We start from the raw sequence: 17825 nt of genomic DNA, 5'->3' as shown, positions 1-17825 counted from the left end.
AGAGATAAACTATATATTATTGGATAAAATACAATTATTTATTCAACAATATAACATAAGAAAGAGATGGGTGGTGTATTTATAATTTAAAATATTTCATAATTCTTGCTTATTAAATTATTTTAAAAACTAAAAAACATATTATAATATTTTAAAATTAATTTTAAATGAAAAATTTATGATGACTAATATTTAATATTTTATGATGCCTTTTATAATTAAAAACGAGAATAAGAAAGTCGTTATGATTTATTTAATTTAAAATAGGAAAAGTATCTAAAAGAAAAAAAAAAATAAAATTTCTATCCATTTTTTAGAAATTATACGTCTTAAAGTTTAAATTGCTTGAAGAACGCTCCATATTATAAGCCATGAATTTGTTTTTTTTGCATTTCTCGTGTCTAGATTTGCATGCTAGAGTCATTCAAGTAATCATGATCCAAGTAGTCATGATCAAGTTATCGTGTTAAATTTGCATGTCAGAGTCATTTGAGTAGTCTTGATCAAGTGCTAGAGTCAAATTTGCATGTCAGGGTCATTCGAGTAGTCTTTATCAAGTGCTAGAGTCATTCGAGTAGTCTTTATCAAGTGCTAGAGTCATTCGAGTAGTCTTTATCAAGTGCTAGAGTCATTCAAGTAATCACTGAAGATTTGCATATGCTAGAGTCATTCAAGTAATCTAATCTTGATCTGGGCGGAATATTTGCATATGCTAGAGTCATTCTAGTAGTCTTGATTAAGTTATCTTGTGGGCTGAAAATTTGCATGCGAGAGGCATTCAAGTAATCTTGACCAAGTTATCTTGTCGGCTGAAAATTTGTATGCTTGAGGCATTCAAATAGTCTTAATCAAGTTATCTTAGTCTTGATTTAGTTATCGTGTGGGTTGAAAATTTGCATGCTATAGTCATTCAAGTAGTCTTGATCAGTTATCTTGTGGTCGAAGATTTGCATGCTAGAGTAATTCAAGTAGTCTTGATAAGTTAGCTTGTGGAGTGATTCGAATTGAGCTCAGAAAAAAATTTCCATTCCCAAACTTTCCAGATCTAGTCTTGTTCTTCAAAAAGGCGATGAAAAAGATTACAAGGACTAAAGAATCTATGCTTACCTATCGAACTTCGAATGCAACAAATGCATAAATTAATTTGAAATGCACTAGTGGTGATCGAATCATCAATGTTCGTAGATTAATCACTAGTTATGTTCGGATCGACAAAATTTATGATGAAAACTGGGTCGAATATAAAATTATTTGCAGGTCAAGGGAGGGAAAAACTGCAGATGATACAAAATAAAATATTAATAAATCCGAACTCCCTAATTTTCTATTCCAAAAAACCGAGAATAAAAGGCAAGGCAAAGGAAGAAAACAGACCGCCATTGAATCCGATAGAGGAAGGTCCGAAAATGGAGAAATCCGCGATCAGGTCGGCAACAGAGCAACTCTCGCAACTCTCGCAACTCTCGCAACTCCTCCTCATCAAACCAGAACCAGAAGATCAGCGAATCAACCACGACGGCGAGGATGCTGCAACAGCCGCCATTAACATCGTCATCCCTGTCCAACCTTTCATTTCGCTCTGCAATTCGCTCATTCACGTCCTCGGTTTGCTTTTCGCCTCTGTCTCTGTCGATCTCTCTCTGTTTCTCTCTGTGATGTTACCGTTCACGATTGCAGATAAAATCGGACCGACAATGGCGGTTCTGAGGCAGGAAATTCGTCAGAACATTGAGCGGCTTGAAATGGCGGAAGAATGGGGGGATTTGGTTGAGATTCTGAAGAAAGAGGGAAGGGAAGGGAGGGCGAGAACGGAAAGCAGTTGTAGCAGAGCGTTTGTTTGGCTGATTAGGTCAGTTTGAATCATTTCACTGTTTTCGCATGCAATTCGACATCCATTGGTTAGTTACGCGTAATAATTAAATAAGCTATACTGTTCATAGCCATAGCCATAGCCATAGGTTTCTCTATTTTTTAAATTATTTATATTTCTTCATAAAAACCATATATATATATTATTTAACTTTTTGCTACATTAATAAAAATACCTCGAACTAAAAGTATACTTTTAAAATTTTTAATAATACTTTTAATTTAAAAAAAAAAAAAAACACTTATTGAATTGTTAATACTTTGTTTCAAAAATACTTTTAAACTCTCGTAGAATTAAAAATTTTCAATATTATTTTTAATCTAAAAAAATAAAAATTACCTTTTAACATTTTTTTTTTAGAGTTGTTAGGATATGGATGTAACTATTAGTACTACGTTTCAAATTATATGCACCTTTACTGTCAGTATATAGATTGAACTGTTATTAGCACGAAGAAAATACTTAATTAATACTGTTAAATATTTTTAAAAAAAATGAGTAGGGAGAATATTTATAGAGTGTAAATAGACAGTTTCTATTCATATATTGACGGTAATAAAAAAAAAATTATATTATAAAAGATATTAACGCTCCTTTTAAAAGTTTTATGAAATTTTTTTAACCATGGTACTGATGATAAATGTATTTTTAAACCGTAAAGAAATATTAATGAATTTTTTTTTTTTAATTTCGTCTATTCTATTTAAATAGTTTTAAATTTCTCATTTGTTTAAAATAATATTTTTTTTTATCAAATTTAGTAAAATTGTAATAAGATTTATCGAAAACGATAATATTAAATTTGGACGTTGAAAGTATATGAACAAAAATAAACGAGTCTCATACGCATAAACCAAAATGATAATGGTGTACAGATCTCTAGATTTCACATTGGCCCTATTGGAGAAGGTAGCAAGTAACGAAGTAGGGATGAACATGGAACGAGCAGTTGAGGAATCCTACAACCAAACTTTGAAGCCATGGCATGGTTGGATTTCGTCCGCTGCTTACAAGGTAACCAGTCACTTTTATACCATTCTCTTTGTAATAGTCCAAGCTGACCGTTAGCCGATATTGTCCTCTTTGGGCTTTTCCTTTCGAGCTTCCCCTCAAAGTTTTTAAAATGTGTATGCGGTTTCAATACCTTTATAATGTGTTTCGTTCTCCTCCCCAACTGATGTGGAATCTCACACTCTTAACCTTGTGTATACAAAATTACTTAAACAAAGATCTAAACGGGTTCGGTCGATGCAGATAGCTCTAAAACTAGTGCCTGATACACCAACCTTCATCAACATAATCATGGAAGATCACCATAACTACCACACCCTCCTCCATGACATCCACATTTTGATGCCTTTGCTCTCGGCTTTTCTCGAACAAGCTCACTCCATTCTGGTACGATAACGATCTTACAACTTTTGATTTTTTTAAATCTTCGACTTTTAAAAGTGTTTAATATGTTAAATGTATGCAGAGATTGTATAACTTGAATCGGATTAAGTCGAAATAGCCACTGAAGACAAGAGGAGATCAAAGTCGAGTGTTGCCTTTGTAAATTATATTTCATTTATTTGTATTCCTATCTTTTACTTGTTCCATCTGTGGAGAACCCATATCAGAACGGTTCATTGTGTTCTTGCATTCGTTATTTTCCATGCTTTAATGATCTTGTTGAATGTCGTCTTGTGTTCATGGCAATCATTGCTGATGGACTAGCCGACCATTTAAAGTAGATTTAGTCCATTTTTGTTGTTTGTCACACCGTTGCAATGTAGCCTCTCCTCCTCCCCGTTCTCTTTCTACCGATCGTCGACCTTCAACGTTTCCTCCCTTTGTGTTCGTCCCAACATCGTCTTACATAGTTCTCACACACACATTATTGTACGCTATCGCACCTCCCTTCCCTTTCCTCTCCTTTGTAGGTTTTGATCCTCGATCGAAGAACACCAAAACGAATAACTGAAGCAGAAAGAAACACATTAACTTGTGGGGAGAAATTCTTTGTTCTAATGTACTTTGAGTACTATGCTTTTCAATTTTTGTTGTGAAATGTAAAGTGTACATCTGATGACTGTTTATTGGGAGAAAACACTGAACAACTTCCGGGAACTTGCTTCACAAGTTACTAATTCATACAAAAAGTTAAGTCAAGTTTATTGACTAACAACCTCACCTGTAACGACCCTAAATTTTATCTATTTAATCTAAGGTCATTAGTATACCTTGAAATGCGAAATTTACATTAAGTTGGCTCTTATAATAAATGCAAGCCTTTTATTACCTCGTGAAAAAAAAAAAAAAAAAACAAGGGAAAGAAAGGAAAAAGAACCATACGGAAATAATTGTCTTATACTACCCTATGGTTTATTATGCGATTAAAATTCAACCTATACTAACCTATACTAATGATGCAAACCAAATTCAACCTATACTAGCTTATACTACGAAATGGAAAACAACTACCCTATGTATGTGTCACGGTCCCGGGGTATACGATGCTGCCGTCGATCTCACATGGGTGCCTTGCCCTTATCTGAAAAAGTAAAGTAGCACGAGGCTTGAGTATTTCTAGAATACTCAGTAAGTGACCCCCTATCGGGGTTATGCAACAGTCACATGCAATGAGATGATGGGATCTATCTTTCATTCCGTTTTCCCTACGGTGCTGTCCTAACGAGTAATTTTGGACGTGTACCATATACACTACACACAGCCCATACATGCGAGTATGGGCTCACCAGCTAGTTCGCACACCGCTGGGCCACTTTCCTTGTCTGGTGGGCATACTCTGAGAGCCCCTTAGGCCGGACACCCGCTAGAACTAGTAACCGTCACGGTAGCACTATGCAAAGCATAACGATCGTTGTCATGCCATTGGATGTACACGTCCGTACCCTCGTGATGGGATAGGGGTATCCCCCCAAATGCATGAGCACACATAATGCATGAGGTCCCCATTACTTCTACATTAGTCATTAATGAATATAACCCCACTGTCATGTTTCATGCTTACATGTCATTTCTCATTTTCAGTTTACGTATCATACATATTTCTATCAGGGTTATATTTCCAGGCAGTTTACCGTATTTCATATCATACATTTCATGCTGTTTACATTCAAATATTTCACACAATCATGCCATAATCATTCAAGAACATCATAAACGTCATGAGCACTACATATCACATCAGACTAAACAGCATACATTCACATTCACATGATTACGTATTTAAGCATAACAGTCTAGCATACAATTTAATGACACGTGCGAATCCATGGGCACGTGCCAACATACAACAAATAACGCGTAACCTAAGACGGGTGAGCCACTTACTTGGTAGGCCTTAGCTGAAGTACTCCCTAAAATATAAAAGTAAGCTCCTAGCTCCTTGTAAACATCCTACGCTTCCGTTGGTGGTTGGTTCCTATTGGATCAATCGACACCTTTGTTAGTATTTCACAAACATAATTAATTTCCAACTTAAATTTGTGAAATACGACTTTAGAATGATCTATTTTACCTTAAACAGGGTCAAAACTAAGTCCGGGAGGGTTGGAACTGTGACAAACGGGTCAGAAACAGGTTTTTCGAGCCGATTAAGCCGCCGAAGCCGAGGGGTGTCGGGCTACAGACGTGCCACGTGGCACAACCAAAGGTCGACGCATGAACAACAGTCCCGAGTCGAGGCGCGGGTTGTCGGGTTACACGCGGGTTTTCGGTTGTGATCACGGGCCTGGGTTGACCGCTGGTGATTGGCCGGCCCGGACTGAAGAGAAAAAACGTGTAGGTGGGCTGGGCTGTGAGCGTTGGGTGTTGGACTGGGCTTGTGGGTCTCGAGTCAGTTGGGTTTTTGCTCTCGGGTCGTGGATGATGGGTTAGGCCGTAACTGGCTTTCTAGTTTGGGCTGAGGCGACTGGACCGCGGGAGTCGTCGGGTGTTAGACTAGGCTTGTGGTGGTTGGACTCGGTTCGGGTCGCGGGAGTCCGACCCTCGGGTCGGACTTTGTCTTCTTCGCCTGGTTGCACACGTTTTTCCGGCGACCTCTCTCTCTCCTCGATAACGTCGTTTCAACGTCCATTTTCCCTCTTTTTTCTCCGTTTCCGAGTCTCCTTCTCCCCCCTAATTCCGTTTTTTGTGTTTGTTTGGTTCGTAAAGGCCTCACACTCCCAGATCTGAGAGGGTTCGGAAATTCGACGTTTTGTCTCCCTTGCCCGACGGTGTACAACATGTAGAACTCGTCTAAATCTACCCCTGATGTGTGTAAAAGGCTCTAGGATTACTTTTGTCACGTAAAATGGAGGTTTTGACGTCGATTTCGTAGGGTTTGGCCTTGCCGGAGCTTCGTCGGATTTTCTCTATCTTTCTCGTTTTCACTTTTTTTTTCTTCTCTACAGGTGTCTTGGGGTGGCTAAAGGTCGGGATCGGGTTTCCGTGGTGACCCAGACGTCGGGCGCCTTTGTGGGTCTTGTGCGAACGAAAACTCCAGCGTTCGCTGGAGTTTTCGGTCCTGCCGACGACTTCTGTTTTTTTTTTTTATCTGATTCGTTACATCCCCCGTAAGCTTGACCTTGCTCGAGATTCTTCACTCTGAGCAACTCCTGCATCTATACAAATTTAACCTTTACTTTGTGCTTGATGATGTCCCCTTCGCTATCCTTCTGTAGCTTAACTACCCACTTCAAATAGATGGACTTGTGATCGAATGGTAAGTCGGTGAGTGCCCATGTCTTGTTCTTCTGGATGACTTCAAGCTTGTTTTGCATGACCTCCTGCCTCACCATCTCAAATGGTACCTCATGATAAGTTGTCGGCTTTTCGGCAGCGAGCAACACTACTTCGTCGGGATCCAACTCTTCTTCAAGAGTATTTACATAAATTTTAGTGAGAGAACGAAATTTCTTTGGTTTACTATCCGTTGTGGATCCTCTACTCTCACTTGAGCTCCCTTGTTTTGGAGAACTCGTCACGCATTTTCGGTGTCATTAGTGATGGCATGTGTGGATTTGTTGGTGTCGATGTCGTTGCAATTTCTAGGTCTATGGCGTCTCCCTTGTCTTCTAGAGCTATGAACTCTGTAATAGTATGTTTATTGTTGTCGACATTGCACTAATCCCACTTCTTTAAACATGACATCTTTGCTAACATGAACTTTGCGTCTAGGATCACACATTCGGTGCTCTTTGGTCTTGTTAAGGATATCTAGTATTGAATTATAGTTTACTATATCTATTATATTTTATATTTTATTATGGACAAATATCTAGATATTTGTCTTCTATTATGACTTACATAGGTATCATATTTGTCTTCTTTGTAATTTATTTGATTCTGTACAGGATTATAAATAGAGAATTTTCACACCATTTAGATGGGGTGGTTTTAGCAAATATTCTCATGGTATCAGAGCTCTTTTGGTTTAACCCCGATTCTTTCTTTTCAATGGCTTATGAATCCTTTACTCATCATCTTCTCCACCACCACTATTGACTTTGACGCCGCAGGGAAAGTCTCCATGACTGCCACAGGTGGAGCCGATTGATTACTCTTCGGTTCCACCCTTCATTCACAAAAACCCTAACCTCAGGATTCTCATCGAAAATATACAAAATCTCGATAAGCCCATCAATCTTCTGCAGAGATTTACCTTCAGAATCCAGGCACCGCACTGGCCTCTTCGTCAACCAAGTCGTCGTCGGCCTCCTCGCCAAAATCGGCTCCTTCGCCCACTGTAGCGATCCTTCCGGCTTCAACACCTTCTCTGTCCATTAGAACTTCACCACCTGATATGGCGTCGGCTACTTCTCCACCAACTTCACTTACTATTCCGTCATCGGCCCTCCACTCCTAGTAATGGTGGTGCTATGAACAGAATTGTTGTCTCTGGATCTATCATTGTAGCTCTTTACCCACTCTTGATAGTCTGTTTATTAGTGAGTTAAAATATGCTTGACATATTCTTACTCATGCTCATTTGTGAAAATGTTTGATTAATTCACCCCACCTAAATGGTGTGAAAGTTATCTTATTTATAATCAAATAAATTACAAGTATATGGAAATAGTAATAAATAGAAATAACAATAAAGGGAAAGATACATGTGGTAATAAGGCAAATATAGATATTTGCCTTATAATAAAATGTCAAATATGATATACATGGTAAACAATAATTTATTACTAAATATCCTTAACAATTTGTTTGATAGCAAACGAGTTCACAAGGCGCAGACCACACTCCATCTTCGCCCCTCTCTTTCTTTCTTCGTCTATAATACACCATAGAGTTCGCCTTCTCAGTTTCTACCCTCTTCTACCTTTCTCTTGCCCTTTTATCATAATAGAGTCATCGTCCTAATTTTGAAGTCTCTAACTTGCATCTCTATAGCTCACAACTCATGGTTATTTCTCTGCTGATGGTTCTCTTTTCTCTAATCTTACTCTATCAATCTCCCGTTGGCGTCTTCTTTATGACTTTCTCTTTTATCCGTCATTTCTTCCCGATTATTTCTCCATTTCCGTACTCTCTACTCTCTTTCTCTAGTTTCATTCCTATTCTATTTTAAACTACAATTTCTATATCTTCCAAGGTTCGATTTGCAGTAATTCGCAGGGGGATTATTCATTCTCTCTCTGCTTTTTTGTTCTGTTCGGGACTTGACAAAGGCCCTTCCAATGACCCTCTCTCTCTCTTCTCCTTCTTCCTCTCGGTTTTTCCTCCTACTTTGTGGAGTAGACATATTCTCGTCAGAGCCAAGGTAGCATTGCCGCTGCAATTTTCATGGCCAAGAAAACACTATGTCGCCCAACCAGACATCTCCGAACCAAGTTGTTGACATCTTCCCGAAAAGTGTTTCTCAACCTCTTTTTGAATTTTTCCGATTCAAGCTTCATGTTCGTTAAAATCCAATGCTCAACTTGCCCGAATATTAAAGATATTTAATACTGAATTATAGTTTACCACATATATATATATATTTATTCTTTTATTATAGGCAAATATCTTGATATTTGCCTAGCTTAACATAGGTATCATATTTGCCTTATTATTATAGATAAATATCTTGTTTCCACTCCTTCATCTCACGTATTTCCATATTCTTTATAATTTATTCGATTCTCTAAATGATTATAAATAGAAAAAAATTCCAAACTATTTAAATTAGCCGGGTGGTTTTAGCAAATATTCTCGAGGTTCGTCTTATGTCAAAATACACTATCTTTTGGTTTCTATCGTCAAGTTTTTTTGACATGTGGCCTTATAGTCTTGACATGTGTTGTACAACCAAAAACTCTTAGATGCTCGAAATGAGGTTTTTAACTCAGTCATATTTCGTTTAGGGTACGAAATATGTTAATCCAACCAGACCCAACCTTTATAGTTTGGGTTGGGTTGGTCCGGGCTAAAAGAAGGTGGGAATTAAATGAAAGATAATATAAATACCAACGGGCCGATGGCTGTAGAAATTTCTATACCGTGAGGTGCCGTGGTGTGAGTCGTCACTCATCTTAAAATTTTGCTGAGATTTTCAAACTTGTCATTTCTTTCCCACGCCGAGGAGCAGGTGCGAAATTTGATCTTCTGTTTTGTTTGACTCCCCTGTTCTTACCTTCAAACTCTATATTTATTTGTTCTATATGGATTTCTGGACATTCTTATACGTAGATCTCGTAATTTCTTCATCCGTTCGTCTCAAAATCCATTCATTTTAATGATTACTGAAGGGATCCCTCCTTGATTGAATCAACCTTCAGTTTTTGCCATTTGGGTATGTTTAATTCAATCCCAAATCGATACCCATCTCCTGGATTGTTCATATCATGCGCAAAATTTCATATGGGTCTTCAAATCCCAAGTCCTTCAATGCATATCCAAGAGGAGGCGACTTCGATTTAGAATCAGGAGGAACCCTAAAAAGAATTCGAAAGCCCAAAAATCCCCCAATCTATCTTGTGAGAATGTTCAAATCTATTGGAAATCGTATCCATTACTATTACAAGCTGCATCCTGTTATAGTTTTGTTCATCTGTTTATCAATTGGGGTAACACTTCTCATGATCTTGTCTATGTATGAAAATCATTATCGGATGACGAATTATTACGGGAAATTGAATTTAAATTCTGAGAGATTCCCATTTCCAAAGCTTCGAAATCTTGTAATGGTTGCTGGTCACTCTGTTTATGCAAGTAGTAGCTGTGAGAAAGTTGAGAAGGAAGATTCATGGGTTTTGGAATCGTATCAGAAGCATCCAGGCCAAGCTGCTACGTTTGTTTCTCATATTAAAGAAGGGATTGAGATAGCAGCGATGGATGATGCGGCTTTGTTGCTGTTTAGTGGTGGAGAGACTAGAAAAAATGCTGGCCCTCGAAGTGAAGCACAGAGTTATTGGGCTGTTGCTGAATCAAAATCATGGTTTGGTAATGCGTTTCTTAAATCTAGAATGGATTGTAATATGATTGTGATACATGATTATCTTATAAATTGTTGTAATGTTTAGGTAATAAAGAGAATGTGAGATCAAGAGCACTCACAGAGGAGCATGCCAGGGATAGCTTTGAGAATCTTTTGTTCAGCATTTGTCGGTTTCGGGAGCTAACCGGAGAGTATCCTCGAAACATTACTGTAAGTCGTTTTACTTGAAGAATGTAGAGATGTATACACAAGGCTTTGAGACATGAGGAGAAGTTGCTAGCAGTTGATCTAGGTAGAGAGGAGAGGATTATTCATCTTGTTGTGACACTTGTTTGTGTGATTACATATAGTTCATGAAAATGCTACATGATTATGAATAATTGATGGATTAAGTATTAGTGTTATTGCTTGAAGTAATAACGTGAGATCTCGTATTAGTTGGGGAGGAGAACGAATCATTCTTTATAAGGGTATGGAAACCTCTCCTTAGCATACGTGTTTTAAATATCTGCTAGCGGTGGACTTGGGATGTTGCAAATGGTATCAGAGCCAGACACTGGGCGATGTGTCAGCGAGGAGGCTAAGCCCCGAAGGGGGTGGACATGAGGCGGTGGGTCAGCAAGGATGCTGGGCCTCGAAGGGGTGTGGATTGGGGGTCCCACATTGATTGGAGAAGGGAACGTGTGCCAGCGAGGATGCTGGGCCCAAAAAGGGGTGGATTTTGAGATCTCACATCAGTGGGGAGGAGAACGAAGTATTCTTTATAAGGGTGTGGAAACCTCTTTCTAGCATATGTGTTTTAAAAATCTTGAGGGAAAAGCCCAAAGAGGACAACATTTGCTAGAGGTGAACTTGGGTTGTTACAAATGGTATGAGAGTTAGACACCGGGCAATGTGTCAGCAAGGAGGCTGAGCCCCGAAAGGGGGTGGACACAAGGTGGTGTGCCAGCATGGACACTAGGCCTCAAAAGGAGTGTGGATTGGGGGTCTCACATCGATTAGAAAAGGAAACGAGTGCCAGCGAGGACACTGAGCCTAGAAGGAGGGGTGGATTGTGAGACCCCACATCGGTTGGGGAGGAGATCGAAGTATTGTTTATAAGGGTGTGGAAATCTCTCCCTAGCAAACGCATTTTAATAAAACCTTGAGAGGAAACCCGAAGGGGAAAGCCCAAAGAAGACTAGAACTTGAGTCTGGCGCCTTAGACCATGGATGAGTACCAATTTCTCTGCGTAACTCTAAAAGACTCGTTTTAAAAACCTTGAGGGAAAACCCAAAGAGGACAATATCGGCTAGTGGTGGGCTTGGACTGTTACAGTGTTGTTACGGGGTTTGGTTTGGGTACTCTGAGAGTACCAGTAAGGGATATATGGGTTATATCAGTATGATCAAGATCTTCCTAAATGAAGAACAATGATAATTACATCAGCTTTTTGTTTAGCTCGTTTTCGATGTTAATTTGTTACGATAATCGTTCAGTAGCTTCGTTTTCAGGTGGTAAGCTACGATTTTAAAGAGAAGAGATTTGCAAATCTCCATAGATCTGCCATTAACTTTCCAAAATCAAGGTTCTTCTATGCTGGCACACCAGCTTCAATGACATCGAAAGACGCTGCTCTAAAGGGCGAAGCATTGGTACGAGCTCAGTTCCAAGACGACCCCTTCGGATGTCAAGGTTCCCTCTACCGCAAAAAGCTCGGAAGAGACCCTTTTCATCGGTCGATACCTTATCCGAACGGGTGCCCTGAGATTGCTGGCCTTTTCAGATATTGCAGACCAGGTCCTTATCCTGGATCCCTGCCGTGGACTAAGTGAGTCTTGTACTGCGGACTCATGAGGTTAGATCTAACATTCTTAATGGCAATACACACAGCATTCTATTCTAATGGATGTCTTCACACACAACATTTTGTAGCATATAGTGTTTACATATACTGCTATCATTGTAAGAACCTTCCACATCTTCCCTATTGCTATGCGTTCTTATTTGGTATTATATCATTTTCTATTTATAGCTTTATGTAGTCTAAGTAATTAACGTCATTATTGTTAGGATCGCACAATAACGCACACACTCAATCCAGATGAACATTGACTAAAGGTCTTGTATGGATGACTTTAGGTATGCACAGAGAGAATACAAAGAATGAGAAAGGTAGATCTTCAAAGCACCGCTAGCAGATATTGTCCTCTTTGGGCTTTTCCTTTTGGACTTCCCCCTTAAAGTTTTTAAAACGTGTCTGCTAGGGTGAGGTTTCCACACTCTTACAAAGGGTGTTTCGTTCTTTTCCCAAACCAATGTGGGATCTCATAACCCACCTCCTTCAGGGCCCAGCGTCCTCGTTTGCACTCGTTCCTTTCTCCCATCGATTTGGGACCCTCACCAAATCCACCCCCCTTCGGGGCATAGCGTCCTTACTGGCACATCACCTCATGTTCACCCACCTTCGGGGCTCAGCCTCTTTGCTGGCACATCGGCCGGTGTCTGGCTCTAATATCATTTGTAACAGCCTAAGCCCACCGCTAGTAGATATTGTCCTCTTTGAGCTTTCCCTTTCAAGCTTTCCCTCAAGGTTTAAAGCGCGTCTGCTAGGGAGAGGTTTCCACACACTTATATATAAAGGGTGTTTCAGTCTCCCCCATGGGATCTCACAATTCACCCCCTTCAAGGCCTAGCGTCCTCGCTGACACTCGTTCCTTTCTCCAATCGATGTGGGAGCCTCACCAAATCCACCTCCCTTCGGGGCATAGCGTCCTTACTGGCACATCACCTCATGTCCACCCCCCTTCGGGGCTCAGCCTCCTTGCTGGTATATCGGCCGGTGTCTGGCTCTAATACCATTTGTAATCGCCTAGGCCCACCACTAGCAGATATTGTCCTCTTTAGACTTTCCTTTTCGGGTTTTCCCTCAAGATTTCTAAAACGCGTCTGCTAGTGAGGTTTCCACATCTTTATAAAAGGTGTTTCATTCTTCCCCAAACCGATGTTGGATCTCACACTATAACAATTGAATAAGACATAAATAGGCAACAAGCTCCATATCGTGTTTATTAGACAAAAGTCAATTGATTTGACATAATAGGTGATACAACCAGTGACAGAGATTTGAAACGCGTCGGTTTATTTTAGTTTAAACCATAAAACAAAGCATTGGGTTTCCCATATCATTCCAAGTTCTCGAGCATCGGGCAACTCGAGAGTTCCTTCCCCTTCTCTGCAGAATCATCCATCTTAGGACCCTTCACAAGAGGTCCAAGCAACTGAGTAGGATCATAAAACTGCTCCACCTTCACTATCTTCTTATTCTCATCCAACTGTAAAAATCAGAATTGAATATGAACACTTGACTGTTTAGTATTATGATGAAACATGAATCATTGTTTGATTTTTACCTCAAAGATCCCAATGCCATACAACTCAACCAATTCACCTGTAGGAGCATATCCTTTATAAGGACCCTCCATGTAAGCCCAATGCCTAAACTTATACACAATCAACGGTGGCCCCGAGTAAACCTGGACGATCTCGAGAGCAAACCCACGTGGAAAAGTTGTCGTGAAAAGCTTATTAGATGTCTCTGCTGTTTCGTGTTTCGGGTCGTATAATCTGTACTCTGCAGGAAGAGAGGTTTGAAGTGCAGCATTGTACCCTCCCCCTAGCTTTCTTTTGTCCTCCAGAGTGATGGGCTTCCTTCCATTTAGACTGAAAGTTACTTTGTTGGGATCCATTATTTTGTAGTCCTCTTGCTTTACTTTGTTGATATTCTCCACTTCCCAATTCTTGACCAAGTTTTGGACCTCTTCCTCCAGTGATCCAGGAGGCCAAATCTTGATAATTTAGAGTGTCAAAACTAAAATAGATATCAATAGAAAACCGCTCGATATCGAAAGGTATAAGCGAGGGATTACCTTAGTTCGTCCTTCCTCGAAGAGCTTGTTAACGCCTTCGTAGTTCGGAGGAGCTCCAAATCTCCATGTGGTGTTCTTCTCTACGTCCCCGTTCAATAGCCATCGATAAGGATCTTGTTTAGTTGCAGGGGAAGCCATTGGTTTGGTGGTAGACCCAATTGGTGAAGAAGCATATTATGTAGTGGAAATGAGAGGTGTTTGTGTTTTGGTTTGTTTGTGTGATAAATGAGTCGATGAAGAAAAGTTGATATGGCCAATAAGTTTCGATCTCATTGACAACGTCATATTGATTTGTTGAAAAGTTTCCTTACTTTTCGATGTGGGGTCGAACTATATTTCGTAGGATTTTAGCAGCCCATGTGAGGAAATCGAGAAAATATTTTCAACTAAGAGATTAGAGATTTGAATTTGGATTCGATCACTGATGGCCCATGCTTAGGATTCGGAATTTGGATTTGATCCCTGATGGCCTTGACATTTCTATGCATCCTCTACTACATGGTCACGTTACTAGGAGAGGTAGGGTCGAACATTTCTATGCATCATCTCTTAGTTGATAAGTTTTGATGTCATTGACAACGTCATATTGATTTGTTGAAAAGTCTCATATGATAATTACATTTCAAAGTGGAGTCGAACTATTTTTCGAAGAATTTTGGCAGCCCATGTGAGGGAATCGACAAAATATTTGTTGAAAAGTCTCATAGGATAATTACTTTTCAAAGTGGGGTCGAACTATTTCAACTAAGAGATTAGAGATTTGAATTTGGATTCAATCCCTGATGGCCCGTGCTCAGGATTTGGAATTTAAATTTGATCCCTGATGGCCTCGACATTTCTATGCATCCTCTACTACATGGTCATGTTAGTAGGAGAGGTATCGCTGTGATACCATTTTGTAACGACCCAGGCCCACCGCTAGTAGATATTGTCCTCTTTAGGCTTCCCCTCAAAGTTTTAAAACGCGTCTACTAGGGGAAGGTTTCCACACCCTTATAAATGGTGGTTTGTTCTCCTCCCCGACCAATGTGGGACATCACACATTTGTAACGACCCATGCCTAGAAGTTGTTTAAACCTTTCTTAGTCATTCTATCTTCAAGATAGCTCGTATTCGAATGTTGTCTCGATTCATGCGCATACCCTCTTTTACTCAAATGCCATAAAAATTGATCTGAAAACACTTATTTATTAATTTTTGAACGTTGGTTCTCTAAAAAGTGATTCGTAAATGTATATTTACAGTTTTTTTTTTAAATTTAGCTTCCAAATTATATACCGTTTAATTCCATCGTATCTTTAAATTTTTAAATTTGTATCATTAATTTTAATATATTTTTGAAATTTCAAAATTTTGTACCTTACCTAGTATTTAATAAATATCTTAATATTTAAACTTTTAATTTTGTATCTAACAAGTTATTGACGTACGAAATACAATTTTTTATATAAAATTAAACTTTAATAATCTAACAAATACAAAATTCAATTTTACGAAACTAACGTTTTAAAGTAATCATAGCAAATGTCAATTTAGGTAAGTACGAAGGAACTACGGATTCAAGTGTGATGATTCTCTATATCCAATAGCCCACGTGTGCCTCCATTTCGATCGCTACTTCAAGCTGTCCTTGAAAAAAAAATTGAAGTATTAGGGTTGAGTATATAAAATTTACTCAATAAGCAGCTTGTTGGTAGTCCATAGTTCGATATTAAGTTGTGTTGATCTTATTCATACGTTCAGTATTTTATTCTCTTTTGGAGATTCGTTCTCCGTATAGGCTCTTCATAGGTTCTATTTTCTCTTGATTCTTGGTCCTATCTGGACATCCAGTCCTCAAAATATTCTTAAGTTCTCTAGTTCTCTTAGTGCTAGTCTCTTGTCATCATAATCATATCTCTAAGTTCTTGAGGCGCGACTTCGATATTAATCCATAGGGTTCATGCATGCTAAAACTTGATCAACACTAAGGTGTAATTGTGGACCCCTTTTGCTTGTAGCAGGTTCACCAAAAGAAAGCTAACTTACAACTTCCTAATAGTCTCCACATGGCACAAATTATACATCATAAAGCATTATAGGTCAGTTCTATAGTTATCCGGACCCTTGACAATTGAGTCAAGTTTACGATGAGGAGCTAGTATTGGCAAACCCCTACTGTCTCAACCGCATAACTCACATGCATGAACAATAATCATAACCAACTCGTAAGGTACAGCTGTGGACCCCTATCGCTCGTGACAGGCTCACTACAGGAAGTTAACTGGCAAACTTCACAATATTCCCCACCGAGTATAGTCATAAGTCATAAAATATCATAAGCCAGTTCTATGGTTATCCAGACCATTGACAATCGAGTCAGGTTCATGGCAAGAGGTTAGTTGGCAAACCTCTAATCGTCCCCATATAACTGCATACATCATAAATCTATGGAAGAAAGACATAACATAGTGATCTAAACATGGTTACCTAGTCCTAAATTTCAGTTCAGAAGATACTGGGTATGCGTTTAGTAAACATGCATAATTGCATTCTACATGTATCATCTCAGCTCTTTTTATGTCTAAACATTTATAATATGTTTCTTATCGTACTAAAGGCATGGTCTCAATTTCGATCAAATCATAACTCAACAGTTCATTCCTCGATAAATATGAATTATAGCATTTAACGTGCTCTTATATACATCAAATCAACTTATTCCATGCTCAAATTTCTATGATATGCTTCTTATATCATAATTTCATGCATATTACGAGCATAATTAAATCTAAGGTTTCAAGGTACTACTTGGAATGCATGAAACTTTTTGCCTGGGTTTGGGTCTTCCAAAAACACCCAAATTTACATCTTTCAATTAATCATAGGTGACGGTAAAGTTTATATTCAATGCTATAAATAGTCGTCTATGTTTGTTGTTTTAGCACGAACATTTTGAAGATTAAAACTGTCGTGATCCTAAAATATAAAAACACAGTCAAATAATTAAGCAAACAACACCACAAACAAAACGAATGGAGAAACGAGCATAGGATACAGTTACAAAACGAATACAAAGACCCAAAATAAATATAAAAAAATGAACTAATGGTTCAAAACGCGACTCCCCCTGTGATTACATAGCTTTCAAACACTCCACCTCCACCTGCAACCTGCAAACAACATCGGGAAAAGAAAGAGCAAATGGGTGAGTATAAAAATACTCCAAAAGTAACCTTAGTATAAAATAATGCTTAGTCTAGTAGGTACCCATGGACTTTACTTTAGGTTCTATGAAGTTTTAGCCTAGTCTCTATAGCTATCTGGGGAGGCCTCAAATATTCGATCATATCTCTAGTATGAATCTTATCCTTAGGGGTCTGTACAAGTTTTCCAACATTTTTGTTCTTTGACTGTAGTTTGCTTTGATTGGCTGACCTCCTAGGTTGAGGTGCTACCTCATAATCATCTAGCGGGATAGTATAATTATTCATGGGGTTAGCTAGCAAACTCTCCCACAAGACCATATAGTCACCCTAGTTTGAGGGGAGCGACCCTTGAGTGCTTTCCAACTATTACGCCTACTTGCGTGGTTCCACGCCCCCTCTCAAGATAGCTATTACTGCATTGGGTAAAGTATCGGGTCACCTG

General features: G+C 38.9%; 3 protein-coding genes across 3 annotated transcripts; 2 read left to right on the top strand and 1 right to left on the bottom strand.

Annotated features, from left to right (window-relative positions):
- Positions 1-1313: 1313 nt before the first annotated feature.
- Positions 1314-3383, top strand: LOC111797694 (glycolipid transfer protein 3-like). Its single transcript, XM_023680791.1, has 5 exons — positions 1314-1605; positions 1678-1849; positions 2746-2884; positions 3125-3268; positions 3348-3383. Exons 1-5 carry the CDS (start codon positions 1407-1409, stop codon positions 3381-3383), a joined length of 690 nt encoding a protein of 229 aa, XP_023536559.1. The 5' UTR covers positions 1314-1406.
- Positions 3384-9364: 5981 nt separating this feature from the next.
- On the top strand, positions 9365-12282 carry LOC111796550 (uncharacterized protein C57A10.07-like). Its single transcript, XM_023679222.1, has 3 exons — positions 9365-10291; positions 10372-10496; positions 11781-12282. Exons 1-3 carry the CDS (start codon positions 9694-9696, stop codon positions 12099-12101), a joined length of 1044 nt encoding a protein of 347 aa, XP_023534990.1. The 5' UTR covers positions 9365-9693; the 3' UTR covers positions 12102-12282.
- A 1028-nt stretch (positions 12283-13310) lies between these two features.
- On the bottom strand, positions 13311-14405 carry LOC111797452 (pathogen-related protein-like). The gene is made up of 3 exons (XM_023680446.1): positions 14196-14405; positions 13680-14114; positions 13311-13601 (listed from the first exon to the last, which is right to left on the bottom strand). The coding sequence occupies exons 1-3, from the start codon at positions 14331-14333 to the stop codon at positions 13452-13454; spliced, it is 723 nt and encodes a 240-aa protein (XP_023536214.1). The 5' UTR covers positions 14334-14405; the 3' UTR covers positions 13311-13451.
- Positions 14406-17825: the final 3420 nt, after the last annotated feature.

The sequence above is a fragment of the Cucurbita pepo genome, chromosome LG06 (assembly GCF_002806865.2).
Source record: "Cucurbita pepo subsp. pepo cultivar mu-cu-16 chromosome LG06, ASM280686v2, whole genome shotgun sequence".
Lineage (NCBI taxonomy): Eukaryota > Viridiplantae > Streptophyta > Magnoliopsida > Cucurbitales > Cucurbitaceae > Cucurbita > Cucurbita pepo.
This window is presented reverse-complemented; position numbering and strand designations above follow the sequence as displayed.